The 24843-nt window shown below is 54.4% G+C and overlaps 3 protein-coding genes across 3 annotated transcripts; 1 reads left to right on the top strand and 2 right to left on the bottom strand.

Moving 5' to 3' along the window:
• Positions 1–85: 85 nt before the first annotated feature.
• Positions 86–2777, bottom strand: LOC105495372 (ZFP36 ring finger protein). Its single transcript, XM_011764811.3, has 2 exons — positions 2661–2777; positions 86–1850 (listed from the first exon to the last, which is right to left on the bottom strand). The coding sequence occupies exons 1-2, from the start codon at positions 2700–2702 to the stop codon at positions 894–896; spliced, it is 999 nt and encodes a 332-aa protein (XP_011763113.2). The 5' UTR covers positions 2703–2777; the 3' UTR covers positions 86–893.
• A 5867-nt stretch (positions 2778–8644) lies between these two features.
• Positions 8645–17818, bottom strand: LOC105495371 (mediator complex subunit 29). The gene is made up of 4 exons (XM_071086753.1): positions 17540–17818; positions 16661–16719; positions 15576–15660; positions 8645–11749 (listed from the first exon to the last, which is right to left on the bottom strand). The coding sequence occupies exons 1-4, from the start codon at positions 17816–17818 to the stop codon at positions 11507–11509; spliced, it is 666 nt and encodes a 221-aa protein (XP_070942854.1). The 3' UTR covers positions 8645–11506.
• A 397-nt stretch (positions 17819–18215) lies between these two features.
• On the top strand, positions 18216–24716 carry LOC105495370 (PAF1 homolog, Paf1/RNA polymerase II complex component). Its single transcript, XM_011764808.3, has 14 exons — positions 18216–18354; positions 18878–18907; positions 19006–19098; positions 19412–19533; positions 19631–19697; positions 19794–19895; positions 19979–20084; positions 20162–20230; positions 20312–20415; positions 20501–20617; positions 20722–20850; positions 23769–23874; positions 23996–24086; positions 24165–24716. The coding sequence occupies exons 1-14, from the start codon at positions 18308–18310 to the stop codon at positions 24575–24577; spliced, it is 1596 nt and encodes a 531-aa protein (XP_011763110.1). The 5' UTR covers positions 18216–18307; the 3' UTR covers positions 24578–24716.
• The last annotated feature ends 127 nt before the right edge of the window (positions 24717–24843 follow it).

Below are 24843 nucleotides of genomic sequence, written 5' to 3'. Positions count from 1 at the left end.
TCACCTGGTCCCACCCTTTCAGGTGAACTGCCAGGCCCGGTGACGTCACTTCCTGCCAGGTAAGCGCCGCGGGGCTCGGAGAAGCAGAGTTGACTGCACCCAGCTTCCAAAAAGTCACCCTCTCCCTCCCCATTCCTGTCTCTAGACCGCGAAGAAGCCAGGATCCCAGGTTACACTCAGATTGTTTATTTAAAAATGCCCCAAAACACAAAAATAGACTTTTAAGGTAACAATATATATTACTAAATATATTATAGTCTACTTATAATTATACCGTCGTTTCCAATATTACAAAAAAAAGAGAAAGAAAAATACAAGGGAAGCAGACGACCCAATATATATAAATACTATAAAATCATATTAGAATAAATAAAGTCGTCATAAATAAAGGGTCCATTGATTTATGGATGGGGTTTGGCAACGGCTTTGGCTACTTGCTTTTGGAGGGTAATTTGAGCACCAGGATTCCCCCTCAGGAGAGGTTCCAGTTACCAGGAGACACTGGAACCTCAGGTCTATAAACACTGGAGGGGCAGTGAAGGCCTATTATTCACAGCACGTAAGATTCTATGAGACAGATTTGGGCAGGGAAGAGGTGGGGAGAGGGCTCACTGCCTCCCTTAAATATGCTACATTTTTTTTTTTTTTTTTTTGTCAAAAACCTCAGAAGACACTCTATCCCCCACCACCATGAATACTGAGCTTGCACACTTGGGGACCTGCCCCAGTGTGAGGTCAGGGGAGTGGGTTAATGCATTCTGGAAAAGGGGGTTACTTGATTACTTGATTACTGTCCCTCAAGTCCCCATAGCCCTAGGGTCCATGCAGAGACCACAGTGCAACAGACGTGGCTCCCCGCTGAGATCCAGCTGATCTGACCGGGCAGTCACTTGTCACTCAGACACAGAGATGCGATTGAAGATGGGGAGTCGCCGGGGGGCTGCCGCGGGCTGGGGTGGTGCAAAAACCCCCGCCTCGAAGACAGGAGAGTCAGAGCCCCCCAGGCTGCTGCCGCTGCTGGCATATTCATCAGGGTCGGATCCCAGGGACTGTACAGAGGGGGTCCGAACCAGGCCACCCAAGGGCCCCCAGACGCTGACAGGAGTGGCCCTTCGGCAGGAGGGGCAACAGAGTGGGTTGGGGTCTCTTCGAGCTACGGGGGTACCAGGGGCAGCAGAGAAGGCAGAGGGTGACAGTGGAAGGTCCCCAGGTGGTGGCGGGGAGCTGGAGGGCGAGAAGGAGCTGGAGGACAGGGAAGGGCCGACCAGGCCTGGTGGTGGTGGTGAGGTCCGGCGGCCAGAGGGCAGGCCGGAGAAGCTGATGCTCTGGCGAAGCACAGGAGGGTGGCCCGGGGCCGCCAGGTCTTCGCTGGGGTTGTGGATGAAGTGGCAGCGAGAGCCATAGGGGCAGCGGCCCTGGAGGTAGAACTTGTGGCAGAGTTCTGTCTTGTACTTGGGGTGGCGATTGGCCTGGCGCAGCTCGCCCAGGCCATGGGCAAACTGGCACTTGGCCCCGTAGCGGCAGCGTCCACTCTCTGAGAAGGTCCGACATAGCTCAGTCTTGTAGCGCGAGGGGGTGGTGGAGGTCGCAGTGGGCGAAGTGGGTGAGGGTGACAGCTCGGGGCCCAGGCGGGGAGCCAGCGGTGCGAAGCCAGGGGGTGGGGGCACCCAGCCACAGCTGCGGCCTTCTACCAGGCTGGTGGAGCGGCCAGGCAGGCGGGAGGTGACCCCAGACGGGCTGGAGTCGGAGGGGCTCAGGCTCCAGAGTCCCGAGGAGCCCCAGCCTGGGCTGGACTCAGTCCCTCCATGGTCGGATGGCACCGGCACGTCAGGGCTCAGCGACAGGAGGCTCTGCGGAAATGGGTCGGTTAAGGTACCCGAAAATGCAGGGCGACGCCCCACCCCAGCTGCAGGGAACTAGAGCTTGCCAGGCCGGTTTGTGGGCTCCTGGCCTGAGCCCCACCCGCCTGCAAAAACCCCTGGGTTCCGGATGCCAGGAACCCAGATTTGGAGGTTCTGAGTTTACCCACGACCGAGGCCTTATCCCGAGGGACCCAGGAATCCCGGCTTTCCCGGCTGGACCAAGAGGGGGCCCCGAAGTCAGGGCACACCACTTTTTCCCAATTTTGGGTCTCTTGCCCTCCCCAGATATGACCCACGCGTCAGGATCTCCAGTTTCACAACTGGAGGAACCGGGCAAAGTTGACCCAGGAGTCCGGATGGCTTCGGTTTTAGGGTTCTCAGAGAACTACCGTCAGGGACTGGAGACACAGAAGTCGGATCCCCCCCCACCCTGAGACTTCAGCCCCAGAGACGCCTCCGCGCAAAACCACGCCCTCAGCAACGACTAGGGGTGAGCCAGGTGTGGGGGCCACTTCCGCCTCCAGGCAGCCTAGGTCTGAGAAAAGTTCTCCGACTTTCCACTCGCACGGGCCGCCCCACCCATGTTTGGGCCAAGAGCCGGGAGTCGTGGGCTCCATTTTCACCTCCAAATCACCAAGCTGGTCTGAGCGGGAGGCAGGGGCCCCAGGCTGGAGGGCAGGGCGCTAGGAAGCCCCAGTTGGAGAAGAGAGGCAAGCGTCCCGGGATGGAGTTTGCGGCGCTAGAGAGCTGGGGAGTCAAGTGTGCAGGTACCGGGGGTGCCGTGCGGTGGGGACTCACCTCGTAGATGGCAGTGAGATCCATGGTGCAGCGGTTGGCCATTAGAGGGGAGTCGGCCGAGAGTCGGAGCGCTGAAGTCAGGCTGAGGCTGGCAGGGAGAGCCGGCTACTTAAACAGCAAGCACGGGGCGGGGCCTGGGCCAGGGGCGGGGCAGGAGGGGCGCTTCCCGGACGCGCGCCCCCGGCGCAGCCCGGCGGGCCCTGGACTGGTTCCCTTCCGCCCGGCCCTGGGCCAGGACGCGCCTGAGCTTGGCCGGTGGACAGCCGCGACCGGGCGGGGAGTGCGTGGGGAAAGGGTGGGGGTCGGGGTGGGGGTGCGGATCGGGGGGGCGCCTGCCTAGTTTTCAAAGCTGGAGACTGAGGCGTGTAGAAGGAAACTGGGGCGGAGGTGGGGGCAAGGCTTCAGGGGCAATTGACAAGGGCAGAGGCCCGATGGGGGTGCGCGTGCGACACAGACGGACGGGGGCGGGGAGAGACACGCAGAGGGGTACAGACAGACAGGGAGAGAGGCAGAGAGAAAAACAGAGACACACACACACCGAGAGACACATACAGGGAGAGATAGGGTGAGCAGGGGAGGGACGGTGGGGAGACAGAGACAGTCCCAGAGACAGATTCAGAGGGAGAAGAGGGTTGGGAGGATCACAAAAAGAAACAGAAAGGGGCTGAGCGCAAGTGGTTTACGCCTGTGATCCCAGCACTTTTTGTGTTTTTCTTTCTTTCTTTCTTTTCTTCATTATTATTTTTTTGAGAGACGGGGTTTCCCTATGTTGCCCAGGGTGATCTTCGCCTCCGCCTCCGAGACTGAAGGGATCCTCCCACCTCGGCCTCCCAAAGAGCTGGAATTACAGGTGCGAACCACCAAGCCCGGCCAATCCCAGTACTTTGAGAGGGTGAGGCAGGTGGAGTACCTGAGATCAGGAGTTCAAGATCAGCCTGGGCAACAGTGAGATCCCATCTCTACAAAAAATACTATTTAAAAAAATTAAAAAGAAAAACTGGACAAAAAGGAGAAAGACTGTGAGAAACAAGCACTTACAGAAAGAAATCTGCCAAGCAAAGTGCCAAGAAAGAGCCGGCAGGCCTTGGAGGGGAATTCTCTGAGAACTGCCTGCCTTGTGTTGTCTCACTCCTAAACAGCCCAGACAGATGAGACCAGAACTGCTCTCCCTCTCCCCACTTGCTGGGGTTGGGTGGGTGAGTGAGTGGGTTGGGGTCCAGGATACCTAGCAAGGCTGAAAAGGGGCCTCCTTTCCCAAGTCACAGGGCGGCTCTAGCCCCTCATCCTCAGGCAGATGATCTCTTCTAGGCTGAGTTAAGGAGAACTCACCTAGGCTGAGTTCTAAATGCTTTACGCACATTCATCCTAATGCTAGGTGGTATGCCTATTTAAGGCAGGAGGAAACCAAAGTGAAGTTACTCTCCTGCCCGGCTCACACCTGTAGCCCTAGAACTTTGGGCACCCAAGGCGGGCGGATCACGAGAGCTCAGGAGTTGGAGACCAGTCTGGGCAACATGGTGAATCCCCGTTTCTACCAAAAATACAAAAATTAGCTGGGTGCGGTGTCACACGCCTGTGGTCCCGCTATTGGGGGGCGGGGAGGGAGCAGGCTGTGGTGGGAGAGTCGCTTGAACCCAGGAGGCGGAGGTTGCATGAGCTGAGATCCCGCCACTGCACTCCAGCCTGGGCCACAGAGTGAGACTCCCTCTCAAGGGGGTAATAAACGTTACTCTTCTAGTTCGAGCTAGCAAACGGCAGAGGCCTCCTACCAGGGCCTGAAATTATGTTGAGGTTTGCCCTCTAAGAAAACTCAAGATTGGCAAGGTGGAGGTCTTTCACTATAATGGATGGTTGCATTGATTGAAAGCTGTTTTAAGCTTTCAAAAAGAAAAAAAAAATGGGTCATCCTCAGTTGATGGCTGGATGGGCCTCTTATAGTGGGGTGTGCCTTCAGACTACATTTTCCTTTTTTTTTTTTTTTTTTAATTTTGAGACGGAGTGTCGCTCGGTCACCCAGGCTGGAGTGCAGTGGGGAGATCTCGGCTCACTGCAAGCCCCGCCTCCCGGGTTCACGCCATTCTCCTGCCTCAGCCTCCCGAGTAGCTGGGACTACAGGCTCCCGCCACCATGCCTGTCTATTTTTTTGTATTTTTAGTAGAGACGGGATTTCACTGTGTTAGCCAAGATGGTCTCGATTTCCTGACCTCGTGATCCACCCGCCTTGGCCTCCCAAAGTGCTGGGATTACAGGTGTGAGCCACCGCGCCCGGCCCAGACTACATTTTCAAGGATCATTCCCCACACTGGCACATCTTTTGTTATCAAAGGGTTGCCCTAAGTGAAAACCCTCTTAAGATCTGGAAAGACAATTTATTTTTTAAGGGGTGTTGGAGAGCTGGCTGCCCTGAGTGAAAATGCGGGGGTAGAAATCATTGCCACAGTCCGCAGTTATAATGGTGGAAAGTTCATTCTTGCAGGCTGCGGGCTTGTATTAAGGTGGGGAGATTCTGCCAGGCTCCACGTCGACCTGCTTCGTCTGAGAGCGGCGGGGGGGAATCCCTGATGCGGCGCTTGCTGAGGGGCCTTCCCGGGCCGGTCTCGTGAGCTGGGCGGGCCGCGGGCGGCTCTGGCACGGTTGTGGCCTCCTGCTCGCCTGTGACTCACTCGCAAGGGGCGGGGGAGTGGGGGCTTCCTGTAAGCCGTGACGAGGAGGTTCAGCCCGGACACTCGGGTTCCTCTCCTGTAACCAGGGCTCCCGTCTCCTGTAAACAGAGCCCCGAGGATAACGGGGAAAAAGGGGGGAGGAGGGGGACCTGGGACCCGCCTCTCGGCCGAGCTCCAAATCCTTACACAGCTTATAGGACTGAGGCGGGGAAAGGGGAGTGGGGGGCACCCTTGGGTCTGCGGAGCCCGGCTCAGCTCGGGCTGCGATCGATCCTGGAGGAGGGATTCCAGTTTCTACTCCCTGGATACTGGGAGCATTTCCCATCCCTGAGTCAGCCTGTCCCCCTCCTCTCTCCATCTGCTGAGTCATCGCCCCGAGTCAGGACTTTTGGGATAGGGCCATTCTCAAAGGAGGGGGATGCTTTGCTCGCAGAAGGACTGGTCCTCCACCTCCCCAAACCCACAGACCTGGGGACCCAGGAGACCAAGGCCTCAGTCCCTCCTCCCTCGCAGTAACCCAGGGGCCTGAATCCCCAGCCCCTCCTCCCTCAGACTCAAGAGTCCAGGCCCCCAGCCCCTCCTCCTTCGGATCCAGGGGTCCAGGCCCCTAACCCCTCCTCCCTCAGACCCAGGGATCCAGGCCGTCAGTCCCTCCTCCCTCAGATCCTCAGGCCCCCCCGAGACCCCAGCCCCTTCTCCCTCAGACCCAGGGGTCCAGGCCCCCAGCTCCTCCTCCCTCAGATCCAGCGGTCCAGGCCCCTAACCCCTCCTCAGACTCGGGAGACCCCCAGCCCGTCCGCCCTCAGATCCAGGAGCCCAGGCCTTCAGCCCTCCCCGCAGGTCTCGGGCGTCCCAGGCCAGGAGGAAGTTCATGGCAGGACTCCTCCCTGCTCCCCACGTAGCCAGCGGGAAAATCCGCAGCCCCAGCGGCGGCCGGGAATCCCCTCTGGAATGACGGTGGGGAAGGGGATGGCCGGGGTCCCCCGCGGGGCGCTGGGGCCAGTCCTGGGCGGGCGAGAAGAGAAGGAAAGGGGCGGAAACCAGAGAGGCTAAAAATACAGCCAACACTTCCTGCCTAGGGGGAGGGGAGCGGAGAGCAGAGTTTCCAGAAAAACAAGCGGGGACGGGAAACGCGGGGGTGTGAGAGCCGGCCGAGTGCGCGGGCGAGCTGGGGACCGTGTACCCGCGGCACGTGTGCCCGCGCCGTGTGTGCGTCTGGCGTGATTGCCTGGGCCTGATTGGGCGTGGCCAAGGGCGGGGCTGGCCAAGTGTACCCTGGCATGCGACTGCGTGGGCGGCGGGCCGGGCTAGCCGGCATGTGTACCCCGTTGTGTGAACAGTGTGTGTGCTTGCGGGTGCAAAGGTGCGCCTTGGCATCTGGGGGTGCGAGATCCGGTGTGCCTGGGTATGCAGTGGGGGACGTCGAGGGGCACAAGTGTGCCCAGTTTCCTGTGAGAAGGCTGTGTGCATACAATCCCGCATGACTTGGCTGTGTGAATCAATGTGTGAAACCGCCTGTGTGATCGACTGTACCGTGTGTGCTTTGGCCATCTCTGGGTGTGGGGTGGATGCTCTGTTTTAACTGTACTGCAATTTGTCTTTGAGGCGGCATTAAGAACATAAGGTTTTCATCCCCACCTGTATATGTGTGTGTCGCTCTGAGCCACTGTGGGATCTGCAGTGACTAAGTGTGTGTAACTCAGGCAGGTGCCTGGGTGAGGGAATGACTCTGCCCCCCCCCGTGTCTGAGGCTCTGTGCACACACACCTTTGTGTGTGTGTGTTGCTTTGAGACAGGGTCTCGCTCTGTTGCCCAGGCTGGAGTGCAGCAGCACAATCTCAGCTCACTGCAGCCTCGACCTCCTGGGCTGAATCGATCCTCCCACTTCAGCCTCCCAGGTAGCTGGGACTACAGGCATGTGCCACCACACCTGGCACACACATTTGAAGCTGTGTGAGCATCCGTGACTCTGCAGCTGTGGCCGTGCGCAAGGCCTTTGTGGCTCAGTGTGTCTAGTCCCCAGCTGTGTGAATAGTGTTCACGTATGTCCACGTCCTTTGTCGTGGGTGTCTGAGACTGCATGTGCAGATCACAGTAGGCCAGCGTCTGAATGCAGTTCCTGTGGCCCCAGTCACAAGGCAGTGAAACCGATGAACTTTGGTTTCTGACGTCTACAGCCCGCGTGATGGGAAGAGTAGCTGGCGAGCTCCCCCACTCCATGTCACCGTTCTTGTGTCGGCCTCCGTGGGCAGAGCAGACGTGCAGACACGAGCACCTGAGAAGCTGGGGCAGGGCTGATGAGGCTGCTTCTGATAGTGCTGGGCTAAGGACAGGGCTGAGTCAGCCTGTGATGGGCAAAGTCTGCGATGGGGTGAGAGATAGCTTATCGGGTTAAGTGGTGGTTAGAGGGTTGTTTGTGTATTCATGTGGCTGGGTCGCTCCCTGAAGGTATCTGTTTGTGGGACTGTCAATGGGATGGGGTCCCTGGGGGCACCATGATTGTAGCATAGTGGGTTAGCTCTGCAGGGGGGCAAGCATGCTGTGTGCTCGAGTCCCCACTGTCTGTTTTGTGGTGGCTGTGCACCTCACATACACCCCCTCCCTGGAGCGTGCAGTGTGCACCAGACTGTGTAATCTCCCTCTGGGTTTAGTTATCTAGCAAAGCCAAGTCCTCACCAAGGCCCTCTGTGACCTGTCTGGATTTCCTCTCCTATCCCTGCTCCCTCATTGTGCCCAAGCCTCCTTTTCATGTGTTCCATAAACCCCAGCACATTCCTGTCCCAGGTCCCTGGCACTTGCAGTTCCCTCTGTCTGGAGCACTCTTGCCTGGATGTGTGGATGTCCCCAAGCTTATTCCCTTTCCTTTGGGGCTGCTCTAATACCGCCTTCTCAGTGAGGCCTTCCTTGACCTTTGTCAAGAATTTAAAAAAATAATAATAAACAAAAGGCCCGGCGCGGTGGCTGGTGCCTGTAATCCCAGAATTTTGGGAGACCGAGGCAGGCAGATCACTTGAGGTCAGAAGCTCAAGACCAGCCTAGCCAACATGGTGAAAACCCGTCTCTACTAAAAATATAAAAATTAGCCAGGCATGGTGATGCACCCCTGTAATCCCAGCTAGTCGGAAGGCTGAGGCAGGAGAATCACTTGAACCCAGGAGGCGGAGGTTGCAGTGAGCCAAGATGGCGTCATTGCACTCCAGCCTGGGCAACAGAGTGAGACTCATTTCAAAAATATATAAACAAGAAAACCTTTGTCATCTATTTAATAATAAATACATGGAACATATATAAGCCGTAATGAATGCTCACGAAACCACTGTCCAACTTTTCTCAAACTTTTAATGTTTTTCAATAAAGTAACACAATTCTCCACATGCAGATATTACATTTCATGTTAGATTTGCTCCTATGTTTTTAAATTATACATTTCCACTTTTTTTGGATCAACTTAATTACACTTAAAAGAAGGAGTATTTTGCTTGTGTAAACACCTTCGCTTCTTTGTTAAAAAAACAGGGTCTCCGTCAACTAAGCTGGAGTGCAGTGGTGCAATCACAGCTCACTGCAGCCTCGACCTTTCAAGCTCAAGGCATCTTCCCACCTCTCAGCCTCCGAGTACCTGGGAATCTGGGCACGCACCACCACACCTAGCTGATTTTTGAATTTTTTTTGCAGATACAGGCTTTTGCTATGTTGCCCAGACTGGTCTTGAAATCCTGGGCTCAAGCCATCCAACTGCCTGCATCTCCCAAAGTGATGGGATTACGGGCCTGGGCCACTGTGCCTGGCCCCAACATCTCCACTTCTGATCTCACTTTTCTGCTTTAATTTTTCACCATCTGTTATGTTTTACTTTTATCACATTTACTGTCTCTCACTAGAATATCAGCTCCACAAATACAGGGCTTGGGCACAAGATACCCAGTACGTTTGCTGAGTGAATGCAACTTTGTGGTGCCCACCTCCGCCCTGTGCCTGGTAAATGTGCATCCACCAACCCACCACCCACTGAGTGCCTCTGTGGCCTCCCTGGGTGTGGTTTTAAGCATTGGTAGCCCCTGTATCATGGGTGCTGGGCTATCAGGCCCCCACCTGTGTGTGATGTTGTGTTGACACCACCTGGGAGGGCCAGCAGTCCCTGTCTTGTGTGTGCTCATGGACTGACATCTCCACCACTGCTGGTGGGCTCTGTTGGGGAAAGGGTTAGTGGTTTTCAGTTGTATGCAAGATTAAGTGTATCATGTTGGGTGGGACTATGACTATGCTATCGTACTTATTTGGAGGTTAAGTGTGGTTAAGGAGATGTGTGAAGGTGCCCAGATGACAATGACTAGATGGTCAGGTTTTTATTTTTTTGAGACACAGTCTTGCCTTGTCACCCAGGCTGGAGTGCAATGGTGCGATCTTGGCTCACTGCAACCTCTGCCTCCCAGGTTCAAGTGATTCTCCTGCCTCAGCTTTCCGAGTAGCTGGGATTACAGGCGCATGCCACCACGCCTGGCTAATTTTTTGTATTTTTAGTAAAGATGGGGTTTCACCACGTTGGCCAGGCTGGTCTTGAACTCCTGACCTTGTGATCCGCCCACCTCAGGCTCCCAAAGTGTTGGGATTACAGGTGTGAACCACCGCGCCCAGTCCGATGGTCAGTTTTGTGTGTCAACTTGGACGGGCTACAGTCCCAGTTATTCAATCAAACACTCATCTAGCTGTTGCCATGGAAGTGTTTTTGTAGATGTGATTAAAGTCCATAATCAGTTACTTTAGATAAGAAAGATTATCCTACAAAATCGGGGGATTGGGTAGAAAACTGATTCAATTAGATAAACGGGCAAAACTGAGGCTTCCCTGAAGGAGAAATTCCTCTTAGGGACAGTGCTTCAGCCTTCCTTCCTGACCTACATGCTTGGGCACTTCAAGGAAGAACAAGGGGAGGAATTTCCTGGGACACACATGGCTGGCCATTTCCCAGTTTTCCAGTGTGGGGACTTGGGCTCAGCATGAATCACAGAGGTATCCGTGATCCTGGGGTTTCCTTGCAGGCATGGGGTCCAGGACAGGAGGCCACTGAGTGGGAATGTGGGAACCATGGCACAGAAGATACTGGGTGGGGCAGTTCTCCAACCAGGCTGAGTCACTTGAGGCTTTCACACCCCAACATCTGAGCCTGGGCTGGTAGCTCCGCCCTGCACTTGCTCAGGCCTGAAGGCCAAGGCTGAACTTCCTGAAGCTCCCAGGGAAGGAGGGAGTCTGAGGGGGCACTCCCTCCTTGAAGCCCCCTCCCCAGTGCCTGCTTCCCGGAGCTGGGGCTCAAGCGCCTGGGTTCTTCCCCAGGACTGATGACTCACCGTGGCTGGGGCCTTTTCACTTCTCCTTTGGGGCTAAAAATACTGGGACCCAGGCATTCAGCTGGGCCAGCCTTGCCACAGATTGCACAACGCCCCTCACTCAAGTTCCGCTGACGCAGGCTTGGGTGGGGGCCTGAGTTGCTCCCTGCTCAGACCTGTGGAGCTCAGAGCCTGGGCCCCTCTACTGCTCCTCTCCTAGGCCAAGACCCTGGGGTCTGTGCTGACATGTGAGCTGCTGGGGGACTCTGGGCTTGGCTGTGGCCCCTGGAAATGAAGTCCCTTCCCTTAGCCCCAGATAACCCGGGGTGCTGGTTCCCTACATAGACACAGATTCCCAGTTAGGAGCTGGGGATAGAAGACAGCTAAAGGGGACTAGTCAGAGAGAGACATAGGACTATGGGGAGAAACACATTAAGAGGAACACATAAACAAGGACAAAAAGAGACAGGATGAGAGAGAGACAACTGTAATAGAGACAGAAGAGTGGCACACAGAGACCACCTCCCAGCTGGAGACAGTCAGGAAGGACTGAGGGAGAGGGGACAGCCAGGGTTCCACACCCAGGCCAGGTTGAGGGAGGGCCTGTGGAACAGAGAGGTCATCAACACACACAGTCCAAAGTCTACCCTAGGCTAGGAGGGGGAGCAGGAAGAAGGGGCAGGGAGGCAGGGACCGGCCAGCGAGCTCCCTGTTGGCCTCTGCTGCCCCCTGCTGGCTCCCGCCGCGGTGCTCAGGCAGGAAAAGACAGGAGGCTTCTGTGTTTAGGCCCAGGACGCTTTTCATTCCCTTTGTACACCACCCTCCAACCACTGCCTGCCCCACTCCCTGCCCCCCCACTTCACAGGGTGCCCCCAGGGCCAGCAGGTGGGGCGGGTGTCTTGCCCGTGACCTTGTTGGCACAGTCCAGCAGGGCGGTGTGAATGTCCTTGGCACAGGAAATCTGGGCTTTGATGACCGCCAGGTACTGTGGGTAGGGGAGGCTGTCAGGCTGCACCGCGTCGGGCTTGGTGGCTGTGGGCACCAGCGTGGGAGAGTGCTTGGCACTGTCACAGCTCTGTGACAGGCACTCATGCGCCAGGCGCTGTGGACAGGCAGGCAAGGGGACAGCATCAGCTCCACCCCAGGTCATTCTACCCCACCCCAAGGGCTAGCTGGGGGTTGTTGGCTTGGCCTCTGGATTTCCCAGGTCTTGGAGTCAGAGGTTGGCCCTGCCAATCACTTGCTGGGGAACGTGGGGGCATGGCGGCTACTCTTTTCTGAGCCTCAGTTTCCTCTTTGGAAAACGGGTTTAATAACCACCTCTTCTACCTCATAAGGTGAGAACAGTGAGAGCAGGTGTGTGAAACACAGGCACAGATCCTGGCACACCGTTTAAAGTGCCAAGAAATGTTAGCTACTATCATTGTTACTGCCCCAGCTCCAGGCCTGGTGTTGGCAGTGGCATCTCAGATGGCGCCCGCCCCTGGTTTGCCGCCTGCTTCTCTGGCTGCTCTAGGTACTACTTTCTTTTTTTTTTTTTTTCTTTTGAGATGGAGTTTCAGTCTTGTCACCCAGGCTGGAGTGCAATGGCGCGATCTCAGCTCACTGCAACCTCTGCTCCCTGGGCTCAAGTGATTCTCCTGCCTCAGCCTCCCGAGTAGCTGGGATTACAGGCGCCCGCCACCAAGCCCGGCTAATTTTTTTGTATTTTAGTAGAGACGGGGTTTCTTTTTTTTTTTTTTTGAGACGGAGTCTTTGCTCTGTCACCCAGGCTGGAGTGCAGTGGCGCGATCTCGGCTCCCTGCAAGCTCCACCTCGTGGGTTCACGCCCTTCTCCTGCCTCAGCCTCCCGAGTAGCTGGGACTACAGGTGCCCGCTACCACGCCCAGCTAATTTTTTGTATTTTTAGTAGAGACGGGGTTTCACTGTGTTAGCCCGTTAGTTAGGATGGTCTCGATCTCCTGACCTTGTGATCCGCCGAGACGGGGTTTCATCACATTGGCCACGCTGGTCTCAAACTCATGACCTCAGGTGATCCACCCGCCTCAGCCTCCCAAAGTACTGGGATTACAGGCGTGAGCCACTGTGCCCGGCCCTTTTTCTTTTTGGAGAGAGAGTCCTGCTCTGTTACCCAGGCTGGAGTGCCGTGGTGCCATCTTGGCTCATTCCAACCTCCACCTCCCGGGTTCAAGAGATTCTCCTGTCTCATTCAAGTAGCTGGGATTACAGGCGCACGCCATCACGCCTGGCTAATTTTTGTATTTTTAGTAGAGATAGGGTTTCGCCATGTTGGCCAGGCTGGTCTCGAACTCCTGACCTTGTGATCTGCCCGCCTCAGCCTCCCAAAGTGCTGGGGTTACAGGCGTGAACCAGCGCGCCTGGCCAGCTCTAGGTACTTCTTACACTACCTAAGGGCAGCCATTCCTAGGCCCCGTCTTCTCTCACTGTTCAAGCCCTCCCAGGGCTGTCACAGCCACACACACCACTCAGTTTCCCCCTCTGCACCGATGGCGCCCACACTGTCGCCGGCCTCCCCCTGACATTCGTAGGGCCCTTATGCTCCCCAAAACTGCTTCTCCTAGGTCCCTGTTTCAGGGACAGTCCTCCATTCTAAACCAGAGCCCTGGGCCTCATCCCAGAAATTTTAGCTCCTTCCAGCACACCAGTCCTGTGGCCTGCATACAAAGCCCTGCACGCGAAGCCTCTCAAGTTCCCCAGTCTTCCCCATTTCCTCATGGCCCCGCCCTGGTGAAGCCCAGTCCAGGCATACTTGGATCATGCCATGGCTGCATCCTTGGGCTCCTGCCTCGGGCTCCTGCCTCCAGTCTCAGCCCCTTGAACCCACCCCTCATTTGCCAGCCAGAGGCATAGTCCTAAAAAGCAGACAGGTCCGGCCGGGAGTGGTGGCTCACGCCTGTAATCCCAGCTCTTTGGGAGGCCGAGGCAGGCGGATCACGAGGTCAGGAGATCGAGACCATCCTGGTTAACATGGTGAAACCCCGTCTCCACTAAAAATACAAAAAATTAGCCGGGCGTGGTGGTGGGCGCCTGTGGTCCCAGCTCCTCGGGAGGCTGAGGCAGGAGAATGGCCTGAACCCAGGAGGTGGAGCTTGCAGTGAGCCGAGCTCGCGCCACTGCACTCCAGTATGGGCGATAGAGCAAGACTCTGTCTCAAAAAAAAAAAAAAAGCAGACAGGTCCATGTTCTTCCCTGCTTGAAACCCTCCATGCCTCCCCAGTGCCCGTAGGATTATATTCAAAATCCAACAAGCTCCTATGCCTACCACACCTCAGCCAGACTGAATTACTTGATGTTCCTAAAACAAATTTAAAGCAAATATTATTCCCTCCGGCTGGAACATGGTTCTGACACTACTAAGCTTCTCAACCTCTCACTTTTCCTTCAAAACCCAGGACAGGCCAGGCACAGTGGTCTGTAATCCCCCTTTGGGAGGCTGAGGTGGGTAAATTGCTTGACCCCAGGCATTCAAGACTAGCCTGGTCAACATGGCAAAACCTCATCTCCACAAAAAATACAAAAATTAGCCAGGCATGGCGGCGCATGCCTGTAGTCCCAGCTACTTGGAAGGTTGAGGTGGGAGGATCACTTCAGCCCAGAAGTAGAGGCTGCAGTGAGCTGAGACTGTGCCACTGCAGTCCAGCCTGGGCGACAGAGTGAGACTCTGACTCAAAAAAAAAAAAAAAAAAGGCCGGGTGCAGGTAGCTCACACCTGTAATCCCAGCACTTTGGGAGGCTGAGACAGGCGGATCACAAGGTCAAGAAATCAAGACCATCCTGGCCAACATGGTGAAACCCCGTCTCTACTAAAAATACAAAAATTTGCTGGGCTTGGTGGTGCGTGCCTGTAGTCCCAGTTACTCAGGAGGCTGAGGCAAGAGAATCGCTTGAACCTGGGAGGCCGAGGTTGCAGTGAGCGAAATTGCGCCACTGCACTCCAGCCTGGCGACAGAGTGAGACTCTCTCAAAAAAAAGAAAAGGCTGGGTGCAGTGGCTCATGCCTGTAATCCCAGCACTTTAGGAGACTGAGGCGGGCGGATCACTTGGGGCCAGGAGTTCAAGACTAGCCTGGCCAAAATGGTGAAACCCCGTGTCTACTAAAAATACAAAAATGAGCCAGACGTGGTAGTGTGCGCCTATAGTCCTAGCTACTTGGGAGGCTGAGGCACCAGAATCACTTGAAACCAGGAAAAGGAGGCTGCAGTGAGCTGAAATGGTGCCACTATACTCCAGCCTGGGTGACAGAATGAGACTGTCCCCGCCTCGTCCCCCCGACAAAAAAAACCAGTCCAAAATAATGATGATACCACAGTACACATTTGCCATATGCCTAGTATCATGTTAAGTAGTTTACATGCATAATCTAAGTTTTCCTGGAAACTCCATTTTCCTAAGGAGGAACCCAGAGGTCAGAGGTAGAGACTGATGGTGCATCTGACTCCGGAGGTTGTATTCTTAGTCACTTGCCCTCCTCTCAACTCCTGCCCCTCTTCCCTCCTTTGTTTCAGACTTGCTCAGATGTGCTCTCTAGCAGCAGCCTTCCCTAAGCCACTCTCTTCCTATCCCCACCCAGTGCTTCCACAGCTGAGATTTCTGCATCCCAGCCCTGATCCCTCTGCCTGTGCCTCCCCAATCATAACCCTAACCACTCTGGCCTAAGCTTCTCCTATCACAGCACTGACCACTCTGAGCTGTCACTGTTTAGGGGTGTGCTTATTATTCCACTCAACTGAAAGCTCTGTGAGGGCAAGGATCAGAGCAACCCTGGGTCCTCAGTGTTGGTGGAAGCACAGGTCTGGCCCACAGGAGGTCCCCAGTTGAGTGTGAGTTGACTGACTGACTGAGGGTTTCTGAAGACCCCGGAGACTGGGACAGGGCTGTCGTTACCCCATGTCCAGAAGGCTTCTCACCAGGCAGAGCTCCAGCTGGTCACAGAGTGCGTAGAACTCCTCCAGGCACTTGTCAAAGCGCTGTATGGGTCCATCACTGCTCTTTCTACAGACCAGAAAAAAAGGATGTCTGAAGAATTGATTTCTAATCTCTGGGACACCAGTATCTACCCAACCAAGTGTCCAACAGGAAACCAGGTACAGGCCCAGGGGATCTGAAGTAGTGGTTGAAAACTGGCGGGGTTTAAAAAAAAAGGAGACTGGGCGTGGTAGCTCATGCCTGTAATCCCAGCACTTTGGGAGGCCGAGTTGAGCAGATCACCTGAGGTCAGCAGTTCGAGACCAGCCTGGACAACATGGTGAAACCCCATCTCTACTAAAAATACAAAAAATTAGCCAGATGTGCTGGCACATGCCTGTAGTCCCAGCTACTTGGCAGGCTGAGGCAGGAGAATCGTTTGAACCCGGGAGGCAGAGGTTGCAGTGAGCCGAGACTGTGCCACTGCACTCCAGCCTGCGCGACAGAGCAAGACTCTTATCTCCAAAAAAAAAAAAAAAAAAGATTGGTTGTGATGGTTCATGACTGTCATCCCAGCACTCTGGGAGGCCAAGGTGGAAGGACTGTTTGAACCCAGGAGTTTGAGACCAGCCTGGGCAACATGGCAAGACCCTGTCTCTACAAAACAACAAAAACAAAATAAAATAAAATAGGAGGAGTGATTCGTGAGGCTGAGGGGATCGCTAGAGGCCAGGAGTTTGAGACCAGCCTGGGCAACATAGCAAGACTCTGTCTCTATAAAAAATCTTACAACTTAGCCAGGCATCTGTAGTCTGTAGCCATGTCTGCAGTCCTGGCTACTTGGGAGGCGGAGGCAAGAGGATCACCTGAGCTCAGGTGTTCAAGGCTGCAATAAGCCAAGATCGTGCCACTGTATTCCAGCCTGGGTGACAGAGGGACACCCTGTCTCAAAAAAAAAAAAAAAAAAAAAAAAAAAAAAAAAAAAAAAGTAAATATAGGAGGTGAGGTGGGCAGGGAGGAGAAAGAAAGATGAATTTCAAAGACTGGGGAGGCAACGGAATATCCTGGGAAAGGGGGCTGCACTCACTGTCCATTGTCGATGTTAGTGTTCTGAATCAAGTTTTGTGCTGCAACCTTCATCAAGGTCTAGTCAAAACAAAAACAAAACATGTGGGAAATGGAAAAACAAAAGGGAACACTCTTCCTTAAGATCACTCAATCTCAGGTCTTCTTTTCAACTGGCACCTTCCCTCGTGACTTTCCAAATACTTGTTTCGATTCCTATAGCTGTCACCACTCCATCCTTCCAGAGGCCCGCTCTCACCTGAGCTTCTCGCCAATAATCTAAGCGTCCTCCCTCACCTATCAATCAAGGGCAGAATCTCAGTATAAGCTAGTCCTCTCCTCAGGCTTTAACGACCAGAGCTCAGTTCTCCTTTAAACAACCCCTCACTCCTCCGGCCAGTCCCAGCCTCAACATCAGCGCTGATTCTATCATCTCTGCCGAGCTTCGCCTAGGTCTCGCATAAAACAACAGGTTTTTTTTTTTTTTTTTTTGGACTGAGTCTCGCTGTGTTGCCCAGGCTGGAGTGCAATGGCACGATCTCGGTTCACTGCAACCTCCGCCTCCTGGGTTCAAACGATTCTCCTGCGTTAGCCTCCCGAGTAGCTGTAATTACAGGCGCGCGCCACCATGCCTGGCTAATTTTTGTATTTTTAGTAGAGACGGGGTTTCACTAGGCTGGTCTAGAACTCCTGACCTCAAGTTATCCGCCCGCCTCAGCCTCCCAAAGTGCTGGGATGTCAGGCATGGGAACACAGGCGTGCGCCGCCGCGCCAGGCCAAAACAGCAGGTTCTACTTCTCTTTCTGCCTAGCACTCTCTCCGACTAACCTGGCCCTCGGCCCGCCCCTCTGAAGTTAGACTACCAAATGCAGTTTGCTTCTCGCTGCTTAAGGCCAATCACCTGTAGACTCTCCTTCAGCTGCGGGATAAGCATCTTATAACGCTGCACAGGATCGAAGTCCTGTTGCTGTTGCTGCAGCAGGCCGCTCTGGGCAGGGCCCACCAGTTGTGCTGGCGGTTGCGGCTGCTGCTGGGGACCCGGGCCGCCAGCCGAACTAGGACCCGATACACCAGCAGCTGAGGAAGCCGCTGAAGCTTGCTGCTGGGATGCAGCCATCTTTCTCGCGTAGGCCGCCGGAAGTGCGTCACAACTGCGTCTCCCCGCGTTGCTGTTCGACATCCCTATTTCTAGTCCCCGTTTGCTAGTTATCCCACCTCGCAGGCAATTAAGCCAATAGAAGGGAAGGAGGTGCTCCTACGTTACGTTACTCTCAAATCCGAGGTCCAGACTGAGATCTTTTCACCAATCACAGAATCACCTCTCTCCCTCGCTCCGCCCTTCACCCAGACGCTCGCCAATCCGTGTGTGGTTCCGTTCCGGACTTCATTTCCCCGAAGGCGTCGCGCCGTGAGGAGCCCCCGTTGGGTCCTCAGCGTCTTGGCGGCAGTTGGTGGAACAGGAGCTTCGAGTCCGTCCCTGGTGCTGCCTGCGCGTTCACCTGAGTCTCGCTGGAGCACTTCTTGCCCGCCCACCTCATCTCACTTTCCGCGGGGAGCGGCGCCAACCTGGGCCTGCCTCGGATCAGGCGTCCCCTGAAGTCGGCACGCCCCTCCGCGTCCCCCTTCGGCCCCGCTAGGACCCCGTCCGGGCTGCCGTCGCCTCGTCGCTATGGCGCCCACCATCCAGACCCAGGCCCAGCGGGAGGATGGCCACAGGTAGGCGCCACGGTTTTCTGTTTCAGCAAGGTGGGGGGATCGGGATAGGGTTTCTGCTGGACAACGTCACCAGCCCCCAGGTCTGCCCGTGACGTCATGGAGCGCTCACCTTTGACGAAGGGAGCGGGTTCCTTCTGAGATTCAGGTGTTCCCCTCCTCCCCGCCGTGCACTTCAGGGATTAAGCTTTTGGAGACTCTCCAGAAGGGATCCTTCCAGTCAAGCGTTTGGAGACCCCTCTTCCAAAGACGATTGAGTACATGGTTCTTTATTAAAGCACTTGAAGCCATCCCCTGCAAAAGGGATTGAGCACTTGGCCTTGTTCATTAAAGCTTTTGGGGGCTCTTCTTCCTAAATAAGTTGAACATTTGTTTCCCTCCATTAAAGCATTTGGACACCCCCCACCACCAAAAGAAACCAGCATTTGTCACCCCTCCTTCTACTTTTTGAAAGGTTGGGGAAGCCTTTTTCATTCTCCTGTCAATCCCGTCCTCTCCACCTATCACTGTCTTTCTTCTCCACTAGGCCCAATTCCCACCGGACTCTGCCTGAGAGGTGAGCCTCACTGTGCTTTCCCAGGAGCGGTGGGGCAGTGGGGCTGGGAGCAGAGGTGGGGCAGCGGGGACCCACTTTTGAGCCACTAACGTTCCTAGGTCTGGAGTGGTCTGCCGAGTCAAGTACTGCAATAGCCTCCCTGATATCCCCTTCGACCCCAAGTTCATCACCTACCCCTTCGACCAGAACAGGTGAGACTAAGAATGGGAAAACTATTCAGGTATGAGTTATTTGAAGGCAGGGACTGCTTGTCTCGTCGGCTGCTGTTTGCTCAGGGCCTAGCACAGTACCTGCCTAGCACATGGTAGTAGCTGCTCAATTGTTTGTTAATGAATGGAGCAAGCAGTGTCCAAGTCCCTTCCCACTGGGGAGCCAGCTTTCAGACTCCGCCATGGGGGACACTTCATTCTGAGTTCCTCCCCAAAGAAGCTTCGCCTCTGAGAAGCAGGGCTGTGAGGGGTGAAGCTGGAATCCAGACACCACAAGAGGTGTTTCCCCACCCAGGTTCGTCCAGTACAAAGCCACTTCGTTGGAGAAACAGCACAAACATGACCTCCTGACTGAGCCAGACCTGGGGGTCACCATCGATCTCATCAATCCTGACACCTACCGCATCGACCCCAATGGTGTGTGGGGAGACAGGGAGGGTCTGCTCTAGGGCAGCAAAGGACCTGGGCCTCCTTCATGGTCCTCCTTCCCCCCTCCCCCCGCCCCGCTCTCTAGTTCTTCTAGATCCAGCTGATGAGAAACTTTTGGAAGAGGAGATTCAGGCCCCCACCAGCTCCAAGAGGTGAGCAGGTAGCAAATGGGTGCTGGGGACTGGCTCCGGTGGGCCCTACAAGCAGGAGGGCGGTGGGGTTCTGAGGCACCTGATTTCCTACCCCAGATCCCAGCAGCACGCAAAGGTGGTGCCATGGATGCGAAAGACAGAGTACATCTCCACTGAGTTTAACCGTTACGGCATCTCCAATGAGAAGCCTGAGGTCAAGTAAGTTGCAAACAGGGAAAGAGGGAAGGTGGAGATGCCAGGTGTGTCCAGTGGCCTCTAAAGGCCTTTTTCTTCATTCCTAGGATTGGGGTTTCTGTGAAGCAGCAGTTTACCGAGGAAGAAATATACAAAGACAGGGATAGCCAGATCACAGCCATTGAGAAGACTTTTGAGGATGCCCAGAAATCAGTAATTGAGGGACTGGGATGGGGAGAGGTAAGGGTATGGCTGCAGAGCTGCTCCTCACCCTGTTTTTGTCCCACCAGATCTCCCAGCACTACAGCAAACCCCGAGTCACACCGGTGGAGGTCATGCCTGTCTTCCCAGACTTTAAGGTCAGGCCCAAGGTGGGAGGTAGAAAAGGACAGCCTATTTGTGCCTATTCCCATCTAACCCCAGTGCCTCCATCTCCCTAGATGTGGATCAATCCATGTGCTCAGGTGATCTTTGACTCAGACCCAGCCCCCAAGGACACAAGTGGCGCAGCTGCGTTGGAGATGATGTCTCAGGCCATGATTAGGTAGTTGGTCCTGCTGCCCACCTTGGCCTGCTCCTTGCTGCCTTTTGGCCTCACACTTCATTGCCACTCCTTTTCCCCCAACCAGGGGCATGATGGATGAGGAAGGGAACCAGTTTGTGGCCTATTTCCTGCCTGTAGAAGAGACGTTGAAGAAACGAAAGCGGGACCAGGAGGAGGAGATGGACTATGCACCAGATGATGTGTGCGTGGGTTGGGGTTAAGTTTTGGGGAATGGGAAGTTTTGGAGATTGGGATTGCGATAGGGATAGGGAGGAAATGGGACTGAACTTGTGCACTCATCCTCAGGTATGACTACAAAATTGCTCGGGAGTACAACTGGAATGTGAAGAACAAAGCTAGCAAGGGCTATGAGGAAAACTACTTCTTCATCTTCCGAGAAGGTGACGGGGTTTACTACAATGAGTTGGAAACCAGGTACTCAGCACACTAATCAGATGATTAGCCTGGATCTGTGCTTCTTAAGACCCTGGGGCATGCAAGAGCCACGCTGGAGGTCCTTTGTACCTAATAATTTGTCATATGCATTGGTAAACAAGAACAGCAGATGTTTGATCATGCACATGAGCTGGACTTGGTTCTAATAGGAGAAGCCAGAAAAGAAAATCTTTTTTTTTGGCCGGGCGCGGTGGCTCAAGCCTGTAATCCTAGCACTTTGGGAGGCCGAGATGGGCGGATCACGAGTTCAGGAGATCGAGACCATCCTGGCTAACACAGTGAAACCCTGTCTCTACTAAAATACAAAAAAAATTAGCCGGGCGAGGTGGCGGGCGCCTGTAGTCCCAGCTACTCGGGAGGCTGAGGCAGGAGAATGGCGTGAACCCGGGAGGCGGGGCTTGCAGTGAGCTGAGATCCGGCCACTGCACTCCAGCCTGGGCGACAGAGCCAGACTCCGTCTCAAAAAAAAAAAAAAAGAAAATCTTTTTTTTTTTTTTGTGATGGAGTGTCACTCTGTCGCCCAGGCCGGAGTGCAGTGGTGTGATCTCAGCTCACTGCAACCTTCGCCTCCTGGGTTCAAGTGATTCTCCTGCCTCAGCCTCCTGAGTAGCTGGGATCACAAGCGTGTGCCAGGATGGCCAGCTAATTTTTTTTTGCATTTTTAGTAGAGATGGAGTTTCACCATGTTGGCCAGGCTGATCTTGAACTCCTGACCTCAGGTGATCTGCCTGCCTCGGCCTCCTAAAGTGCTGGGATTACAGGTGTGAGCTACCGCACCCAGCCAGAAAGAAAATCTTTTTTTTTTTTTTTTTTGAGACGGAGTCTCACGCTGTTGCCCAGGCTGGAGTGCAGTGGCGCGATCTCGGCTCACTGCAAGCTCCGCCTCCCGGGTTCCCGCCATTCTCCTGCCTCAGCCTCCTGAGTAGCTGGGACTACAGGCGCCCGCCACCGCGCCCGGCTAATTTTTTGTATTTTTAGTAGAGACGGGGTTTCACTGTGGTCTCGATCTCCTGACCTTGTGATCCGCCCGCCTCGGCCTCCCAAAGTGCTGGGATTACAGGCTTGAGCCACCGCGCCCGGCCAAGAAAATCTTAATGCAGAAGACATTTAGAGCTTTTGTGCAGGGTAGAGGGCCAAGTTTCCCAGTATTAGTAACACACTTCATGTGAAAGTAAACATTGCCAAAGTATGGAATAATATATAAAATTAGCATGATTTTTTTTTTTTTTTTTTTGAGACAGAGTCTTGCTCTGTCGCCTAGGCTACAGTGCAGTGGTGCCATCTTGGCTCACTGCAACCTCTGCCTCGTGTTCAAGAGATTCCCCTGCCTCAGTCTCCTAAGTACCTGAGTAGCTAGGATTACAGGTGCCTGCCACCACACCCGGCTTTTTTTTTTTTTTTGAGATGGAGTCTCGCTCTGTTACCCAGGCTGGAGTGCAGTGGCGCGATCTCCGCTCACTGCAAGCTCTGCCTCCCGGGTTCACGCCATTCTCCTGCCTCAGCCTCCCGAGTAGCTGGGACTACAGGCGCCCGCCATCACGCCCGGCTTTTTTTTTTTTTTTTTTCAGACGGAGTTTCGCTTTTGTTGCCCAGAGTGCAATGGCGCGATCTCTGCTCACAGCAACCTCTGCCTCCTAGGTTCAAACCATTCTCCTGCCTCAGCCTCTGGAGTAGATGGGATTACAGGCATCGCCACCACACCCGGCTAATTCTGTATTTTTAGTAGAGACGGGGTTTCTCCATGTTGGTCAGGCTGGTCTCAAACTTCAGACCTCAGGTGATCCACCTGCCTCAGCCTCCCAAAGTGCTGGGATTACAGGCATGAGCCACTGCACCCGGCTAATTTTTGTATTTTTAGTAGAGATGGGGTTTCATCATCTTGGCCAGGCTGGTCTTGAACTCCTGACCTTGTGATCCACCCACCTCAGCCTCCCAAAGTGTTGGAATTACAGGCGTGAGCCACCGCACTCGGCCAGCATGAATGTTTTAAATGAAATGCTTAATACCCACATTCAAAAATGTGACCCCAAAACTCTTCCCTGATGGCTGAAAGTTTACTGCTATGCCAGCACCTCTGGTGTAGAGTTGGGAAGTCTTAAGTTTCTGTTTAAAGCAGAGATTACAAGAACTGACCCCATAGGCCAGGCAGGAAATGTAAAAGAGCAGTGGTGTGGTAGCATCTGAGTGACCTGGAGTTCTGGGCAACCATGGAGGGCACGATGTCACTTCAGCCCACTGTTGCTATGCTGTGGAGCCAAAAATTCCTATCTTCCAAAAGCCCCAAATTCAGATGATTCTCCTGGTTTCTCAAAGTGTTGGTAATTAATTCACGTATACAGTAATGCACTGCATGTATTTCAGTCAACAATGGACTGCTTATCATGGTCCCTTAAGATAGAATACCGTGTCTTGACTGTACTTTTTCTATGTTTAGATATACAAATACTTACTATTGTGTTACAATTGCCTGCAGTATTCAGTACAGTCCCATGCTGTACAGCTTTGTAGCCTAGGAGCAATAAGCTACACCATTACAGCCTAGGTATGTAGTAGGCTATACTGTGTACATTTGTGTAAGTGCACTGTATGATGTTCACATGATGTATTTCTCAGAATGTGTCCCTGTTAATTGGCCCATGCTCATATTTATGTAAATACACCATATAACGCACACAGTGTAGGGCAACCAAATTGGTGCCATGGGAGCCATCCTTCCTTTCCCCTGCCCTCAATACCTTGAGCTTAGTTGCCCTTATTCAATCTGTATTTATTCCCATTTACTCTAAGTATTGATGGGGAACCAAGTCAGACCAGACCCCTCACTGGGGGGCGGGGGAGTGGGAGGTGTGTCTTTAACTGCATCTTCTACTTCTCTCCCCCAAATTTACCCCCTGCAGGGTCCGCCTTAGTAAGCGCCGGGCCAAGGCTGGGGTTCAGTCAGGCACCAACGCCCTGCTTGTGGTCAAACATCGGGACATGAATGAGAAGGAACTGGAAGCTCAGGTAACAAGCACCACTGGCCCAGAGTACCCACGGCAGGGAGGGTGGTGGTTGCAGGTGAGGAGGGGGACAAAAACCCAACAGAACACCCTCCTTCCCCTCATTCCAATCTTGCTGCTTCCAGGAGGCACGGAAGGCCCAGCTAGAAAACCACGAACCAGAGGAGGAAGAGGAAGAGGAGATGGAGACAGAAGAGAAAGAAGCTGGGGGCTCAGGTAAATCTGGACAGGCCAGACTCTGGGAGCCCTGTGAAGGTGGAAAAGTGGGTCTCACCTCTCTCCACTCCCTTCCAGATGAGGAGCAGGAGAAAGGCAGCAGCAGTGAGAAGGAGGGCAGTGAAGATGAGCGTTCAGGCAGCGAGAGTGAACGGGAGGAAGTTGACAGGGACGAGGCCAGTGACAAGAGTGGCAGTGGTGAGGACGAGAGCAGCGAGGATGAGGCCCGGGCTGCCCGTGACAAAGAGGAGATCTTTGGCAGTGATGCTGATTCAGAGGATGATGCTGACTCTGATGATGAGGACAGAGGACCAGCCCAAGGTGGCAGTGACAATGATTCGGACAGCGGCAGCAATGGGGGTGGCCAGCGGAGCCACAGCCGAAGCCGCAGCGCCAGTCCCTTCCCCAGTGGCAGCGAGCACTCGGCCCAGGAGGATGGCAGTGAAGCTGCAGCTTCTGATTCCAGTGAAGCTGATAGTGACAGTGACTGAGTCCCAGGGCATTCAGGGCTGGTTCAGACACCATTATTATGAGCAGGATGGCACTTTTCTAGTAGTCTGTTTGTGAGCCTTTCACTTGTTTGTTCCCCACCCCCAAACCTTTGCTGTTAATAAAGTCAACTTCTCTTTACTTCCCCTCCCAGCCCCTATGATGTCATTCAGCCCAGCACACACCTCCCCCCACCCCGAGGTGCTCAAGGATCTTGGCTTGAGGCTTAGAAACACAGGCCAGAGGCAGGGCCAATGGCTTCCCACAA

This window comes from Macaca nemestrina, chromosome 20 (assembly GCF_043159975.1).
Source record: "Macaca nemestrina isolate mMacNem1 chromosome 20, mMacNem.hap1, whole genome shotgun sequence".
In the NCBI taxonomy this organism is placed as follows: domain Eukaryota; kingdom Metazoa; phylum Chordata; class Mammalia; order Primates; family Cercopithecidae; genus Macaca; species Macaca nemestrina.
This window is presented reverse-complemented; position numbering and strand designations above follow the sequence as displayed.